This window comes from Protopterus annectens, chromosome 14.part0 (genome assembly GCF_019279795.1).
Source record: "Protopterus annectens isolate FY-2018-M chromosome 14.part0, PAN1.0, whole genome shotgun sequence".
NCBI lineage: Eukaryota > Metazoa > Chordata > Ceratodontiformes > Protopteridae > Protopterus > Protopterus annectens.
In genome coordinates this window covers 435,546,504-435,565,552 of record NC_056748.1, presented here as the reverse complement: position 1 = coordinate 435,565,552, position 19,049 = coordinate 435,546,504, and the positions used below count along the sequence as shown (strand labels likewise).

General features: G+C 41.3%; 1 protein-coding gene across 1 annotated transcript in view; it reads right to left on the bottom strand.

Moving 5' to 3' along the window:
* The window catches only part of USP54 (ubiquitin specific peptidase 54), a 1,304,502-nt gene that overhangs the window by 807,517 nt on the left and 477,936 nt on the right, over nucleotides 1-19,049 (bottom strand). Inside the window, exon 6 of the mRNA XM_044056203.1 lies at nucleotides 13,142-13,255. Coding sequence (XP_043912138.1) covers nucleotides 13,142-13,255 — 114 coding nt within the window. The remainder of the gene's footprint in view (nucleotides 1-13,141; nucleotides 13,256-19,049) is intronic.

Sequence of the window (19,049 nt, the reverse complement as noted above, 5' to 3'; positions counted from 1 at the left end):
AATCATAGCTTCAAAACTGGCTATTTTCCTGCAGAATGGAGAACAGCAACAGTAATCCCCCTGCACAAAATGGGCCATAAACTGACTGTGGGAACTGAAGACCCATAAGTCTAACAAGCCTCATCTGCAAGGCCATAGAAAGAATTATCAACAAGGACATAGGCAACCTCCAAATGCTGCACCCAACCCAGTCTAGCTTTGTTAAGGGTAGATCATGTTTATTAAACCTGGTGGACTCCTTTGAGAATGTCACCAGAGCCATGGAAGAAGTTAAGACAATGCACACTGCCTATCTCGACCTTGCCAAGACTTTGCATGCAATTCTGTACTCTGGCATCAGTAAGGAACTCAACCAGATAGGGATTTACACTTACATTACTAGATGGGTAGCTAACTGACTCACCGACAGAACATAGACTGTCAAAATTGGTGACACCAACTCCACCAGTAGACCAGTCACCAGTGGGATACCAAAGGGGTCTGCGTTGGGCCGCTGTTTGGCATCTACTTCTCAGAAGTCCTGGCCACATTATACGGCCCTTGGCTCATCAAGTTTGTTGATGATTGCAAACTAGGAGCAATCACTGAATTCCCCAATGATATTAACATATTTATTTATTTATTTATTTCAGTTTGATGACCAGGGAGGTCCACTGGGCTCAGGAGCCCATTTTCAGTGGAGGCCCGGGGAGAAAAGCTCCACATTACATAATAATATATAATAATATTACAAGAAGGGCTAATACAAACAAATGACTGGTGCCAAAACCATGGTTACACTATATGCAAAAAAATGCATTATTATTCTCTTTGGCAAAATGTAATTCCCTACAAGTTACAATACTGACAGCACCCCTCCTGAATTCCAACCCAGTGATGCGGGAGTTGGGAACACAGGTTGACAGCAATCTGAACTTTGACCACCAAATTTTCATAGTGGTATGAAAAGCCTTCTACATTGAGCACCTCATAAGCAATGGCATAGCATCAAGGTCAAGGGATGTTATAACTCCACTGTAGTTGACTCTCATTAGACCACTAATAGAGTATAGTGCACCCCTTTGCATACACTGCAACAGACACCTGCAACAGCTGGAGAGACCTCAGAGGTTTCTCATTAAGATGATATAGGTACTCCAAACCATGACCTACATGGACAGCCTGAAAGCCCTGTCACTTTACTCTGTATTTTATAGGCTGCTGAGAGGTGACTTGTGCCTGGCATATAGGGCAATCTCCAACCCTGCCCTAATGGAAATGCTGCACATCCGCAAGTCAAATCGCACAAGAGTCACTCACTCTAGGGATCTCAACCTAGCTTCTGACATTAATAAAATGTGCTGGAGAAACACATATGTCTCCCAGAGACTGATACTTCTCTGGAATTAACTTCCTATTCACGTATTACAGAGCTCCTCACTGACTCTATTTATATTCAACCTAGACAACTGAATGGGAGACCACATATTCGCCCCTGGGGTGGCATCCATTTCCCTCATGGACAGGGGTAGCGGGTGTTGATCACAGACTCGCTCTGTTCATAAATTTGTTCTGTGAACTACCCAAAAAGAACAAATGTGGATACTTGGGATTAACATGGCTAGGTCTGTAAAGGCTCTAGGGCCACTAGCCTAGTAACCTCCTATGAACCTATGAACTTGGAGAAATTAAAAAATAGTAAACAAACATGAAATGTAGAAAAGAGGATTAGTAATGAAGAAATTAAACAAACAGAAACCGAGGTTATGGATTACCTGCAAAGTGAAGGATTTAGTGTAGAAAATCTAACTCCGATAAAGCCACAGCAGGAAAGAGCAACAGATCCCTAAATTAAGGAGAAATCACTGGAGTGGGAAACACCTGATCAGTTGCCACATGAAGATACATTGGAGCTATCCACAGGAAATGAGTACAAAAGTTCAGTTGAAGTTGCACAGTAAAGGAAGGGACAGGAAACTGTGGCAACTCTGATGCAGTCAATGTTGTGGAGTGATAGGCCAGTGAGTTCACACATGAAAGAAAAATGGATAACACAGGATGAAACTGAAGTGAATGTGGCACAGGAAAATGCTCTAGAATGTTCTGCAGAATGCCTGCAGAAAATGGAGAACAAAGAATGTGCCCTCAGTTTAGAAGAAAATTATCTAAGAGAAGAGAGACTTGATTTAATAGAGATGAACAGACATATGATCAATGAAAGAAACAGACTACAGAAAGTCAATAATACCCCAAAATCTAAAAGTTTGATAAAACAAATGAACCCAGTAATTAGGACTGTTCATAGAGATTAAATATTGTCTGGAGCACCTTCTGTGTGGAATTTGCATGGCCTACTTGTGGTCGAGTGATGTTTAAAAACATGCAGGTAGGTGCATGCATGAATGAGTGTGTCTTCTTTGAAGGTTGGTCGTCGAGCTGGCAACTCAGCACCATAAAAATTCACTGCCAATCATTAGAAGACTGGAGTTCTGCTGTGGCAACCCCTAACTGGGAAAAGCAGAAAGACATTACTTTTACTGTGCAGCTAAATTAATAACAGATAAAGTCTTACCACAAAAACACAGGGCAGTAAGGGAAAGGAAGGGGAGAAATCAAATGGCATCATACAAGTATCAAACAGAGAAACTATAAAGCAATTAAGACAAGTGTCTCTGTTAGAAGAGCATAGAAGAGGGAAGAGATCAACAAAAATACTCAGTGTGATGACAGTAGGTACTGCCATGCCAGGAGATATAGGGCAGTGGATGTGTAACATATGCCAACTCAGCTAGCTGGAATTTTGTAAATAATTACATGTCATTTGTATATCAAACTGATTTGTACAGATGCTTGTGTTTAAACATGTATTTGTAAAGTTGCTTGTGCTAAAATGTATCAAGAGTGTGCCCCATAGGAAAGAAATGTACATGTATTATTGTAACTAAATTAAATATATGTTTTGACAGAGGATAATGGAAGAGAGGAGGTTAATCTCAAACTTCAAAAAGAGTAAGAAAATTAAATTACTGTGCCTAGGCCATAAAGGTGTTATCCCACAGTTTTGAATTAAACCAGAGATGCAATGTCTGTAAGAAATATGGTTTATTAGCTCCTGTAGGAAGAAGGGAAGTGTTGTTTTGCTTTATGACTTCTAGCAGCTACACCAGATCTGAGCAATACTCTTGTGTATACATTATTGACATGTAGGTGCTAAAACCCTGGCAGCTACTAGTGTTGGTGATACAATGCAAACCAGAAGTCAGGTGACCAGATGTGTGTGACATCATTCTGTAAGCCAGAAATAATATTTAGTTATTAGTAGGAGATTGCTGTCAGTATTCTGTATTATGTCTTGAATCTGACAAGAAGGTCCACTGACCCACTTCATCTTGCCTTGCACTAGTAAGTGACCATGAACAGTAATTCTCTAAATCAGTTAGGAAAATATATCAAGAATAGTTAAGTATTACTTTTCTGTAATTGTATCAAACTTTCCAGCTGTGTTATTTTTTAATATTTTCTGTGACTGAAATTCTGGTGTTCACTATAAACAGATATTTAGTATTTTCATGTTCTTTTATTATTTATTATTAAATATATTTAAACTTTTCGTTGTGGCTGGTCCTTTTTAGAAAATATTTAAGCTTTGAGAGTATTTGCATATATTTATTTGGATATAACCCTGGCCACTCCTGAAAGCCTTGCTGCTGGTCAAACTACCATTTGCATTAATATTAATTTTATTCAAGTATAAATGGATACCCTTTTAAGAACCTTAAAGTAAATGACTGGTGGTAGTGAAACTACCTTATAGTCTGGACAGAAGGTAGCATAGCTAGTAAATCTTTGCCAGCTTTTCCCAGGTGTGTGTGTATGTGAAAATTAAATCTCAAAGTGTGTGTGTCAGATACTTGCAGCAGGGACATGAATCACTGGTTTCACAGAGACAGTGCTGGAGGACTTGGCTTGGACACTTGGCTAAGGACTTAACCCTACAACTGTGCCAGTGAAGAATCTTATTGGGGACCTGGAGGTAGGCAGATAGAGACAATCAACCCCCAGGCTGAGTGTGTGCCCCTGTGTGCTCTTAAGGGAAATTGTGTTTGATGCAGAAAGGTCTGCATCTGGAAATACTGATTGTATCCATTTGTATTCCAAGTGAATGCAATGTGCAGTATCATAACAGCTCAAGATCTATCGTGCAGTATTGCAAATCCATCCCTCCATCCACAACCCTTTTTCCCATTTATTTGCACAAGGTCTGGGTGTTACTTCAACAGTGACAATCATCTAGAGCCAAAGTTTACACCACTGGGTGGCTAGCCCTGCCACGGTGGTTCTTCCACACGACACACTCGCACCTGGTGGCCAATTTTGAGTATCCAATCCACCTACTGCGTGTCTTTGAAATGTGGGAGGAAATTGAAGCACTTGGAGGAGACCCACTGCGAACACAGGAAGGACATACATACTCTGTATAGAAGGCAACCCAGCCAAGAATTAAACTGAGGAACATCTTGCTGTGAGGTGACAATGTTATCCACTAGACCAATGAAGAGCAAAAAAAAAAAAATTGCGCTCTTCCAACACTTTGCGCACAGGGCAAGTGTCCCACTTGCCCTGCCCTAGCTATGCTTCTGATAAAGACTTTTTAATTTCAATCTTTGACAACCTTTATCTGAAATAAATTAAATCAAAGCCTCTCATTCAGCCTCCTATCATTTACTGTTTCCATACTTTCCACCCATTTTAACCGGGTCTATATCATATCAGCGAATCACAAAAATTGCGAACGCTCATAATATCAAACGTACCGGACCTCAAAGTGCTTTTTCTGAGATCGCAGTACAGTGAAGAATAGGATATTTGCCCCTTCCTCACTGTAGTGCGATCTCAGAGTTGGAATATATACATTTAGTGGGGGGCAGAGCCCCCCACAATAGGAAGTTCGAGGTCTGGTACATTCGATATTATGAGCGTTCGCAATTTGTGCGATTTGCTCATATGATATAGACCCATTTTAACCACATTTTCTGCTCCTACAAGGCCTTCTCAATGACAGACTCAAAACTCTGGAATTTTCTACCTCCATACAATTCAAACATTTCACTGCTTCCCAACATTCAGAAGAGCTGTTGCCACTTGTACCCGGTAAAGAAACCAACTTCATTACATTAAATAATATAACTCCAGACTAAACTACAGTTAGCACAGGCAGAAAAAAAACAGAATACATGCAGATAAATATAAAGGAACGTACAAAATAACCAACTTACTTATGATCCAAAAAAGGTTTACAGAGAATTGGGAAACAAGGCAAAAGGGATTGAAACACCAGCAAAAAAAGAAGGAATACATACATTTTGGAGAAATATCTATGAAGATCCTGTAACAAAGATGCTGAATGGCTAGAAGAAGTAAAAGAAAGAATAAGTTCAAATGTACAGGATATGAAATGAGATGAAGTATCAGCCAGGGAAATTGAAACAAAGTTAAGAAAAGTTCCTAATTGGAAACCCCAGGTCTTGAAGCATTACCAAACTTCTGGCTAAACGTATTAACATCTTTACATGAAGATTAAGCCCTGAATAAGAACTATTTATATGCATGGTCATGATTACAATTTGGCTCCCAGAAAAAACAGTACAAAGACTTCTCATCTTCTTTTTGTGGATTACTTAAAACTGTACTAATCATCAGATAAGGAACTGAAAGCAAAACTGAAAGTGGTCAAAACTTTTCCAGATGATATAAGAATGTCATTTGGTCTTGATAAATGTGCAAATGCAACCTTTAAAGCAGAAAAGCTGCAGCACCGAGAAAACATCAGCCTGGAACAGGAATCTGATATAAAATAACTTGAGCAAGAGGGAGTGTATAAATATTTGGGAACTGATGAAAGATCAACAATAAATCATGAACAAATGCAATTAAAATTTAGTAAGGAAGGTTTTAGAAGATGAAAATAAATACTGAAAACAGCGCTGACATCACAGAAAAAAGTCCAAGCTATAAATCAGTTTGCTCTTACTATCCTAACTTACAGTTTTGGACTGACTGAATGGCCCCAAAAGGTGTTGGATTGGTTGGACAGGAAAACAAAAAGGATGCTGCATGCTTATCAGATGATTTATAAAGATCAGTGTATACCAACACTATATTCCCTGTTCTGGAGAAGGTACAGGCCTCCTCAAAATTGATTACATGTATAAATCTGCATTCATAGGACTGCATACATATCTGCCGCCCTCACAAGTCCTAAATGCAGTGAAAATTTTATAACATGAGGAGAGTTAGTCTAAGGTGACTTCTCTGCTTAGTTTAGCAGAAACATACTGTTGTCAAGCAGGAATGGAAATCAAACCAGAAGTAGATAAAAATCAGACAGCAACTGAATGTGACAAAAAAACAAAAGCAAGAATCTAAGGTGAAGGATTAGATGAGAAGGCAAGAAATGTGGAAAATGCATAAACATAGTTTCAAGTATATAAAACTCTTGTAACAACCTCATTTTGATCAGGATCAAATGCAGGAATAGTTAAGGACAGGTAAATTTAAACCAAAGGATGAAAGGTTAATATTGATGGCCCAACATAGTGTTGTACGCACACATTGGTTTACAAAGACCATTGAAGATGTGGCAGAAATAGACAAATGTAGGTTTTGCAAAACAGAATTGGAAACAGTTGAACATCCTGTTGCTGATTGTGATACACTAATGGCAGAAGGACTGTATACTATTTATTTATTTATTTACATTTGTTAACCGGGTAGTGTCTGACTGGGCAAGAAGCCCATTTTCAGCGGAGACCCGGGGAGAAACTCTCCAGAAAGTACAGTTTTGTACCTACCATAAATGTAGATGTTTGAGTGTATACACTGCTGCAGTCATCACACTTGGGTTATCCTGCCATCAGGCGGTCCCCCAGTCAGCCTGAGTTCCAAAGTCTTGGTCCGGTGTCAGTTGCTGTCGCTTCTTCCCTGACGTCAGTGTGACAGGGGTATATAAGATGCAGCCGACGCCATTTTCTTCAGTTTTTCTTGCCCCAGATGTCGGGTGCCCCCAAAAAGGTAGGCAATGCAAATTGCTATTAAAACATACATAAGAAAAGCAATCAACACATTTCAGTTACCAGCAAATACTCCCCATAGGTAGTAAAGGGTAGAAGACATAGGTACGTACCAGCAAGTAAGAGGGGAAGGAGGGAGGGTAACCTGGACTGCAGCAGTGTATACACTCGAACATCTACATTTATGGTAGGTACAAAACTGTGCTATGTTCATCGTGTTACACTGCTGCAGTCATTACATTTGGGTAGAATCCCAAAGCTGAGGTAGGGTGGCTGGTTCTATAAGGCATTAGGGGTGGCTATAAGGCCCTGCAGCACTGCAGTGGCAAAGCCAGCTCTGGATTTAGAGTATAGAGGCAGATGGTAATGCTTGGTGAAGGTATGTACAGAACTCCAAGCTGCTGCTTCCAAAATGTCCTTGGTAGGTACTCCTCTGAGGTAGGCAGTTGAAGTGGCTGTTGCCCTGGTGGAATGAGACCTAATGCTGTTAGGTACAGGTTTCCCATGGTGTATATAGCAGACACGTATACAGTGTCCTATCCATTTTGAAATAGTCTGTTTTGAAATGGCTTTTACCTGTGCTCCGGCAGCATATGCTACCAACAATTGCTCAGTTTTTCTGAAAGCTTTGGTTTTGTCCAAGTAGAAGCGTAACTTCCCGTGTATGTCCAAAGAATGCAGAAGTCTCTCCCCTTTATTCTGTGGATTTGGATAAAAAGTTGGCAAGTGAATAGTTTGGTTTAGAGCCACACTTGATACCACCTTTGACATAAACGTAGGGTTAGTTCTTAAAGACACCCTGTCCTGGTGGAAGATGAGGAAAGGTTTCACTGCCATTAGTGCCTGTATCTCTGAAACTCTTCGTGCTGATGTTATTGCCAGGAGCAGAACAGTTTTCCAAGAGACATATTTTAAATCTGCTGTGTTAGCTGGCTCAAAATGAGGTAAGGTTAATTTCTCCAACACGAAGTTGAGGTCCCAAGTTGGGGTAGGTGCTCTACGGGGTGGTCTTATGTTTTTAGCCCCTCTGAGGTACTGTTTTAACAAGGGATTAGAAAAAAATGGTGGATCCGTGTTGTAATGAGCAGAGATGGCAGAGGCGTGGATCTTGATGGATGAAAAGGAGAGGCCTTTGTCCAGCATCTCAGTTAAATATTGTAGTATCTGAGGAATATTTGGGACAAGAGGGTCAAGGCTGTGAGCCTGGTTCCAGGCACAGAATCTCTTCCATTTATCCAAATAGGCTTTCCTGGTGCTAGGCCTTCTGGCCTCCAGAATGACATCCATAACAGCTTTGGAGAGAGGCATTGCTTGCTTGACTAAGGAATGTTCCATGCAGCCAGGTTTAAAGTCTTTAGCTGGCTGTGACGTATCTGATTGTTGTGCTGAGTCAAAAGATGTGGGATATGAGGCAAAATCCAGGGTGGGCCTTGTGCTTAGTTCTTTAAGATTGGGTACCAGTGCTGGCGTGGCCAGTCTGGGGCAATCAGGATCATCTTTGGCTCTTCTTGCCTGGCTTTTATGAGTACCTTTGGAAGGAGAGGTAGTGGTGGGAAAGCATATACTTGTAGGTTTTTCCAGCTGAATGAGAGGGCATCCACTTTCCATGCTTGTGGGTGGCAAGTCCTTGTGCAGAATTTCTGTAGCTGGCAGTTCATTGGAGATGCAAACAGATCTATGTCCGGGCTCCACCATTTTTGTGTTATCATTCTGAATATTTGTGGATTCAATTCCCATTCGTGGGGATCCATGATGTTTCTACTTAAGTCGTCTGCCAGTGTGTTTTTCTCTCCTGGCAGGAATTGTGCTTGCAGATGAACTTGATAGGTTACAGCTGTGTTCCACAAGGTCATGGCTTGTCTGCATAGGGGATAAGAATGCGTGCCCCCTTGCTTGTTTATGTACCGCATAACTGTGGTGTTGTCTGTCTTTAGTAGTAGTTGTCCTGGATGCAGAAGGTCCTTTAAAGCTATAAGGGCATTTTGTACAGCTAGCATCTCATTTTGATTGATGTGAAGATGCCTTTGTTCTGCGGGCCACTTGCCCTGAATACATTTTCCTGCCATGTGTGCTCCCCAGCGTAATCCGATGCATCTGTTGTCAGTGTTTGCCTGGCTGTGGGTTGAGTGAAAGGCTGTCCCTTGTTGAGGTGACAAGCTTGAGCCCACCATCGAAACTCCTGTTAAAGGCAAGGAATTAGTGGTATTACTGTTTCCAAACTTTGACAGTGGTGAGACCAGACACTCTTTAGGTACCATTGTAGTTTCCTCATATGCAGTCTGGCATATGGAATTAGTAGTGTGCAAGATGCCATGTAACCCAAGGCCTGCAGAATTTTTCTTGCAGGGAGTTCGGTCTTTGTTGACATCAATTGAAAATATTGAGTCAGTTGTCCTTGCCTGTCTGGCGTGAGATAAGCCATCTGGGCCGTTGTATTAAAGCTGGCACCCAGGAATATTATCTCTTGTGAGGGCACTAGTTTTGATTTCTTTTCGTTTACTGTGTACCCTAGGCAACTTAATAACTTTTTTACAAATGCCAGATGTATTAGTAGAATGTCCTTGCTCTATGCTTGAATCAGGCAGTCATCCAGGTACGGATAAATTTGAATTCCTTTCTGTCTGCAAAATGCAATTACTGGTGCCAGGCCAGTAGATAAGCCAAAGGGCAGTGCAGAGAATTGGTAGTGCATTGAACCAGCTATGAATCTGAGGAATCTTCTGCAGTTTTGTCTAATAGGGACATGCAGGTATGCCTCCTTGAGGTCCAAAGTTACGAGCCAAGCTTTCTTGCCCAGCATGGGAAGAAGCTGCTGTAGTGTCAACATTTTGAATTTTGGAACATCCAGGTAAGTGTTTAGAGAAGAAAGATCCAGAATGGGCCTCCAGGCTTTGTCCTTTCTGGGAACCAGAAAGAGTCTTGAGTAAAATCCTTGTCCTTGCTCCTGTGTTGGTACCTTTTGAATAACTCTCATGTCCATGAGTTCTGTAATTTGTTTTTGAGCCTCTGCCCATTGATTTGGTGGCAGATTTGGCATTCCTTTTAACCTTGGCAGAGTGTGAAAGTGGAACCTGTAACCTTGAGATACAATGTTGAGAACCCATTTGTCTTTGGTGATCATATGCCAATTGTGACAGAAAAGTGCCAGTTTTCCTCCCAAGGGGGCTGCCAAGAGAGAACTGTTTGGTAGCTGTAGTGGGAAGTCATTGGGGCTATTTTTTATACGGTTGGGGCCTGTCTTCCCCTCCTTTCTGGGTTGATGCACCCCATTGTCGAGGCCTGTAAGGACCTTGTGGTTGACCTCTAACTCTTGGACGTCTGTATCTGCCCCTTTGTGGTCTGTCTGTAATTGGAAAGGATCAATTCTTTGTTGGCCAATTTCTGCTAAATCGAGGAGGCTGAACCTGTAAGAAATCCTTCACCATTTGCATAGATTTTGCCTTATCTTCCATTTTCTTTAATACCTCTTCTGCCTTAACTCCAAATAACACATCCTGCTGCAAAGGTGCATCCAATAGTTTTCCTTTAACATGATCTGGTAACGTATGTTCTTTTAAAGAAGCATGTCTTCTAATGACAGAACCTGTAACTGCTGCTTTATAGGAGGCCCCTAAAGAATCAAAACCACATTGCAAAGAATTTTTTTCCCACTTGTTCTGCTGCATGCAATAAATCCTGCATTTCCTTATAATTAGGAGGATCTGAGTTTGGATGCATTTTTTTTGTTTCAACTGAGATATCAAATATTGCTGATATGTGAAACTGGCAATTTAAGGCCCTCATTGCTAAAGTTGCAGATGTATATACTTTCTTCCCCCATCTGTCTAATGCTCTGGAATCTCTGTCAGAGGGGACTGAATTCTTTGCTGAAGAGGCCTTTACCCCTTTGGGGCCCTGAGAAATAGTTTCATGGTCAGCAACAGGGCTTTTATAAAGAAATTTGTGAGAGCCAGGGACTCTGTAGTATCTGTCTGGCTTAACTGGAGCAGGAGGTAAAGAATCAGGATTTAAGCTGGATTCAGTACAGACATCATCCACAATATCTAACACTGGCGGAATAGCAAGGGGTCTGTGTTGAGGTAATAAAAGGAAGTCTCTGAACCTTTTCTTGGATTCTGAGTAATCCTGGCCCTCCCAATGGAAATGCTCCCTCATTGTATGTAAGGTTTCCCTAAAGGGGTAGTCCTCAGGCGAAGAGGCTGATGGAATTGATTCCTCAGCATCAGAATCCTCATAAGGGGGTAAAGAGTATCCTAGGTCTGAGGATGAATCTGAAGAGATGGATACCTGGTCGGATGAGTCATAGTCTGCATCCTGTCAAGGCCTTTTATCAGGAGGGGGATGGGACCCCCTGATCAGAGTGATTAGGTCTTCGGCCATTTTGAGCATTTGTTTCTTAGGCATGGAGGTCTGTCCTGGTGAATGTTGAATTTGTTTCTTTGTTTTTAAAGGAGGTTTAGACTTAGCAGAAGATTTAATGGTTAACTGAGTAGGTCTGAAAACACCCTCTGAAGCTATTGATTGTTCAGCTACTCCGGATCCCTCTGAAGGGTTAGTCTTGGTAGGCTGAAAATCTTGTGCGCCCGAAGGCCCAGACATCTCCACGTGGGAGTCAGAGGCAGCCTGTGGTTCTAAATAAGCAGTCATCAGGGGCTGCGAAGTTGCCTCCCTGAAAACTGGAGTACCGGCGACTGGCCTAGAAGAGGCTTCCTCATCAGTTTTGGGCCTTGGATGCCTGCCCTTGTCTTTGTGCTTTTTATGTATTCCGGTCGTTGGTAGTTCCGACGGCATGGTATAATTGAATTTTCTGCCAAAATAATGTCGGGCAAAATCAAACCGACGTTTAATAGTGCACTTGTTAAACCTAGCACAAAACCGACAACCAGTGACGTTGTGGTCTGGGCCTAGGCATGGGATACAATAAGAATGGGCATCCTTATGAGGTACTTGCTTCTGACAAGAAAGACATTTATTAACTTTTACTGACATTGGTCTGAGGCAAGAAAAAGTTTCCCTAATGGGGTACTTAGCTTTGTAGAAGACTTCCGTTCTGGATTCGGAATGAAAATCTCAGGAGTCGGCCGACCGGCACTTGCGAACTGCTTTTGCTTCGGGCACCGCGCGACAAGAAAGACTGAAGAAAATGGCATCGGCTGCATCTTATATACCCCTGGCGCACTGATGTCAGGGAAGAAGCGACAGCAACCGACGCCGGACCAAGACTTTGGAACTCAGGTCGACTGGGGGACCGCCTGATGGCAGGATAACACAAGTGTAATGACTGCAGCAGTGTAACACGATGAACATCAGTGCAATCAGTTAACATTTACAATCAAAATTTAACAAAGTTAAAATAAGATAGAACAAATCATAAAAAAATTAACTAAAAACAGATGATAAAAAAATGAATATACTGAAATATACTGAAACTGTATATACTGAAAGGCATAATAATGGGACAAGACTATTGCACTGGGGATTATGCAAACATTATAATATTGAAGTAGCTGAAAAACAATGGGAATATGAGAAACAAAGCATTATAGAAAATGATGAAATTTATATCACATGGGATCACGCATTACCAACAGTTCAAACAATAAATGCAAGAAAACCAGATATAGTAGTCCATGAAAAGTAGACAAAAGTAGCATTGAACACTGAAATTGCAACACCCAGTGACTACAGTGTCTTACTTACAGAGAGACACACACACAAAGTCATAAAATACCATGATTTTCAGGCAACAATGAGGGCAATGTGGAAGAAGGATCCCCAGACAGTTACAATAGTGGTAGGAGAAATGGGTCTTATAAAAAGATTTTACAATTGTACTTAGACACGTTACCAATACATGTAACTGAACTGCAGAAGGAGTCAATACTGGTCACACTGTGGGTGCTGCAAAGAGCACTTCTGGCAAGATTGAAACAATACTAATTTCATGAACTTTAATCATTCTTTGACTTAGGAATAAGGTCCATTCCCATCATGGTATCAGAAAACAAAAAGACTTGGAGAAATAAAAAAAAATAGTCAATTAATAACATGATAATTAACCACAACAGATTAAAGTAAAGTCTTGGTTTTACCTGTTCAAACAAGGTCATAGCAAACTTCTGGTGAGAAATACAGTGGGGGGTTGTGCAAATGTCCTCCTTGCTCTCATCTGCAATGTGGAAATGAATCCGCAGAAGGATATTCTCCTAGGAGAAAATATGATATATTTTACTTACTGTAAGCTAAATCATCAGACATGGATTAGTATAAAATAACTTACCACAGACTGAATAAGTAATATGGCCTGAGAAATCTGGAACTACTTGCCCCCTATCAGGCATGCTGCCCTTAAAGCTATCCTCAGTGAGTGTGTAAGAAAGACATCAGACTTGGATACATAAACCTCTAGCACTCAGGGTGAGGTGCTTGGGAAAAGCTTATGACAGTCCAGCAATAAGTCTGATTCATGAAAAGGAGGAAGATTCAAGCAAGACAACTAATCCTTACAGAATGGATTATTTCCAGCTAGATAAAGGAGGCTAAAAGAGCATACATGCCCTTAGTGCATTACATACATACATACATACATACATACATACATACATAAATATATAAATAAACTTTCTGAGACATAGAAAGGTCAATATGGAAGGTCAGTTCAAAAAATGAAACATCATACCAAATTATCTTAACCTAAGAAAAGAAGCAAGTATACTAAAAAACATTGTGGAAATCACGTTCCTCCAAAAGAACCAGATTGCTGTGATGTCCTCTCCCAAACTTTGCTGGACAATTGACTAACACCAAAACTAAAATGGCCACAACAAGCAGTTGTTGTGTCTTTTGGCTTTTCCCGGTTAGGGGTCGCCACAGCAGAACTCCAGTCCACTAATGATTGGCAGTAGATTTTTTACGTGCTGAGTTGCCAGCCCTGACACACAACCTTCAACGAAGGTACGCCCATTCATGCATGTCTCCACACAGAAGACGCTTTAGCTGAGAATCAAACAGGACAAAGTCTTACTGTGGTACTCACAGCAAATGACTTGCAAGTCATTCTTCTTATAAAAGGGGCTTGTTGGAACAGTCTTCCATCCAAAGTGATAAAAAACATACATCGGCATTCCAAACCAAGCTGAAAATCTTTCTTCACTAGAAGCATAAATGAAGCTGCTTTAGAGACATAGGTTTCCTTTCTCAGTGAGGAACTTTAAACATTTCCAATGTCAATGACTTCAGTACTTGTTTTTTATTCATTACCTATATGGCATTTTTTTCATCTTCTCTTTTGTCATGTTGTAACTTTGCAACCTTACTTTATTAGTCATTTTGTCCATATGTATGTATATTTGGTTGCTTACTGCTTATCTAAATTCAGATAGAGGCTAGGTCATGGTTGAAAAGGACCTTGAGAAAACGGCTCAGTAATCAGACCACCTACCTGGTTAGCTAACAAACAAACAAAGTGATATGCTAAATGTACCCACCCAGCACTATCAAAATGAACATCTCTGAATTAATAAAGCAACATGAGATGGACAGAAATCAGTTTTATGTAAACATGCCTAAGTGAAGTACAAGAAATTACAGTGTACACACCGACGAAGGTAAAGATGGCATTCACAATGCCAGACATTGGTAGCACTGTCCAGCAGCCAGCGATAGCATATCTCATTTACAATGCCACTTCCAGGTGATGAAAACAGCAACAGCTGTACTTTACAGCAATGGTGGCTATCCAGACTCTGATTGACCAGGAAATCCTACACCTAACAGTCTTTGTGAAGTGTCCAAGAAACACATGATCCCTAAGCATGCATATGGATGACCACACATCTACTGCTACATTCATACACATCAAAGGAACATTCTAGAAGCCCACAGTGAATGAGTTGGAAGTATCCGCATTCAGAATTTTAAATACTTTCCTAGACATTTTGCTGTGGCACATTTTATATATATATATATATATATATATATATATATATATATATATATATATATATATATATATATATATATATATATATATATACATATATACACATATATATACACACATATATATATATATATATATATATATATATATATATATAAATATACGTGTGTGTGTGTGTGTGTGTGTGCCATACCTCTCAACCTCTTAGAGCAAGAAATCTGCACAAAGTCATAAATAAAAATTGGAACAAAGCCCCAAAAATAGGGGCAATTTTTCAATATTGGTCTTACAAACGTAGAAAGTTGATAGATTAACAGGTTTTTTGCAATACCAGAATTTTTCTGAAGGGTGTGAAGCCTGAAACTCAAACGTCTGTCATTATTTTCTAACTTAGTCTTTAATGAGTTGCCACTATTATGACAGAAAAAGACAATTTTATGAAAAACAGACCAAAAATATGAGGCAAAAATCTGGACATTCTGCAAACATCTGTACAGTTGAGAGGTGTGGTGTGTGTCTATGCACCACTTTCATTGAACCACCTAAATGTTAACCACAAAATGTCAACAGTGCTAATGTCGACCCCCTACTATGCAAGCACCAAGCAACAATCTCTGTACACGCAAAACTAAAAAAAAAAAAAAACTGCACCCCCACACCCACTTCCAATTATATACATTAACTCCAGTATAGGGAAAGGGCAAATTACCCAACCCCTAGAGCCCATATACAGCGCTATATCAAAACTCAGAAACTTGTTTTTCTCTACAGACATAAAAAATACCTAGCCCCTGACTCTAAAACTGTAGCTCAGGCTTTCCTCTTTCCTGGTTTACTAAATGCCTCTCCTATCTTTATGCATCTACACTCCACCCTTTTAGCTAACTTTTGTCAAACCTTTTCCAGTGTTGCAAGATTTGCCAGTAGCCAACCTTACAAATCACATCACTGCCTTGCTTTAAACCACTTCACTGACTGAATTCACCCCAACACCTGCTTCTCTCCCAGTTGCAACTCACACAATCTTTACTCTCTAAACCCTTAACCTGTCCCTCTCTCTCCCCCTTAATATCCCTTTACACCTCCTCCTGCACTCTCCGCAGCTCAGACCAGTGCCTACTTGACACCCACAAACCTAACAAAAACATCAGCAAACTTCTTTACGAAAACAATGCATCCCAGTCTTGGAACAAGCTCCCTCCTAACATCCAAACCATTCATCATCATAATCTTCTCTCGGCTGTTCCTGTTAGGGGTCGCCACAGCAGATCACCTGTTTCCATTTCTTCCTGTCCTCTGCATCTTGCTCTGTCACACCAACCACCTGCATGTCCCCTCTTACCACATCCATAAACCTTATCTTAGGCCTTCCTCTTTTCCTGTTACCTGGTAGCTTCATTCTTAGCATCTTTTTCCCAAAATACTCAGCATCCCTCCTCAGCACATGTCCAAACCAATGTAATCGTGCCTCTCTGGCTTTGTCTCCAAACCTTCCAACCTGGGCTGATCCTCTAATATACTTATTCCTAATCCTGTCCACCCTCATCACACCCAGTGCAAATCTTAACATCTTTATTTCTGCCACATCCAGCTCAAACTCTTGTCAATGCCACTGTCTCCAACCTATATAACATTGCTGGTCTCACTACCCTCTTGTAGACCTTCCCTTTCACTCTTACAGGTACTCGTCTGTCACAAATCACTCCTGACACTCTTCTCCACCCACTCCATCCTGCCTGTACTCTCTTCTTCACCTCTCTTCCACACTCACCATTACTCTGAACTATTGACCCCAAGTATTTAAACTCATCCACCTTCACCACCTCTACTCCTTGCATCCTCACCATTCGTCTATCCTCCTTCTCATTCACACACATATATTCGGTCATAGTCCTGCTGACCTTCATTCCTCTTCAGGTCTCCTCCACCTGTTCTCTACTCTCACTACAGATCACAATGTCATCTGCAAACATCATAGTCCATGGGGACTCCTGTCTGATCTCGTCTGTCAACCTGTCCATCACCATTGCAAATAAGAAAGGGCTCAGAGCTGATCCTTGATGTAACCCCACCTCCACCTTAAATGCATCCGTCACTCCCACTGCAGACCTCACTGCTGTCACACTACCCTCGTACATATCCTGTACCACTCTTACATACTTTTCTGACACTCCTGACTTCCTCATACTATACCACAACTCCTCTCTAGGCACCCTGTCATATGCTTTCTCTAAGTCTACAAAAACACAATGCAACTCCTTCCGACATTCTCTGTACTTCTCCATTAACACTCTCAGAGCAAAGATCGCATCTGTAGTGCTCTTTCCTGGCATGAAACCATACTGCTGATCACTAATCATTACGTCCCTTCTTAACCTTGCTTCCACTACTCTTTCCCATAACTTCATGCTGTGACTGATCAAATGTATCCCTCTGTAGTTACTGCAGCTCTGCACATCACCCTTATTCTTAAAAATCGGTACCAAAACAATTTTTCTCCATTCCTCAGGCATCCTCTCACATTCCAAGATTTCATTGAACAATCTGGTTAAAAACTCCACTGTCATTTCACCTAAACACCTCCATGTTTCCACAGGTATGTCATCTGGGCCAACAGCCTATCCATTCTTCATTCTCTTCATAGCTATCCTTACTTCCTCCTTGCTAATCCATTGTACTTCACGATTTACTATCACTACATCATCCAACCTTTTCTCCCTCTCATTCTCTTCATTCATCAACCCCTCAAAGTACTCTTTCCATCTCCTCAACACACTCTCCTCACTTGTGAGTATGTTTCCCTCATTATCCTTTATCACCTCACCTGCTGCACATCTTTCCTAGCTCGGTCCCTCTGTCTAGGTCCTTTTCTCCCTCCTTAGTGTCCAACCTTTCATACAACTCTTCATATGCCTTGTCCTTAGCCTTCGCCACCTCTCTCTTTGCCATGCATCTCATCTCCTTATACTCCTGTCTACTTTCTTCATCTCTCTGACAATCCCACTTCTTCTTTGCCAACCTCTTTCTCTGTATACTCTCCTGTACTTCCTCATTCCACCACCAGGTCTCCTTGTCGTCCTTCCTCTGTCCAGATGTGATACCAAGCACCTTTCTAGCCGTCTCCCTTACTAGCTCCGCTGTAGTTACCCAGCTATTTGGTAACTCTTCACTGCCACCCAGTGCCTGCCTTAACTCATCCCTGAACTCCACCTCACAATTACCCTTTTTCAATTTCCACCACTTGATCCTTGGCGCTGCCTTCACACTCCTCCTCCTCTTATTGATAACCAACGTCATCCTACAAACCACTATCCTATGCTGCCTAACGACACTTTCTCCCGTCACCACTTTACAGTCTCCAATCTCCTTCAAACTGGCCCTCCTACATAAGATATCATCCACCTGTGTGCATCATCCTCCACTCTTGTATGTCACCCTATGCTCCTCCCTCTTGTTAAAATACGTATTCTCCACAGCCATGTCCATCCTTTTCACAAAATCCACTACCATCTGACCTTCTGCATTCCTTTGTTTAACACCATACCTACCCATCACTTCCTCATCCCCTCTGTTCCCTTCACCAACATGCCCATTGAAATCTGCTCCAATCACCACTCTCTCACCCTTGGGTACAGTCATCACCACTTCATCCAATTCACTCCAAAATTTTTCTTTCTCATCCATTGCACACCCAACTTGTGGAGCACATGCACTAACAACATTCATCATTACACCCTCAATTTCCAGCTTCATAAACATCACTCTCTCCAACACTCTTTTCACCACCAAAACACTCTCAGCATACTGTTCCTTCAGAATAACTCCTACGCAATTTCTCCTCCCATACACACCATGATAAAACAATTTGAACCCACCTCCGATACACCTAGACTTACTCCCCTTCCATCTGGTCTCTTGCACACACAATATACCACCCTTCCTTCTGTCCATCATATCAGCTAGCTCTCTCCCTATACTAGTCATACTGCCAACATTCAAAGTTCCGACCCTCACTACCACAGTCCTAGCCTTTCTCCTCTCCTCCTGCCTTCGGCCAT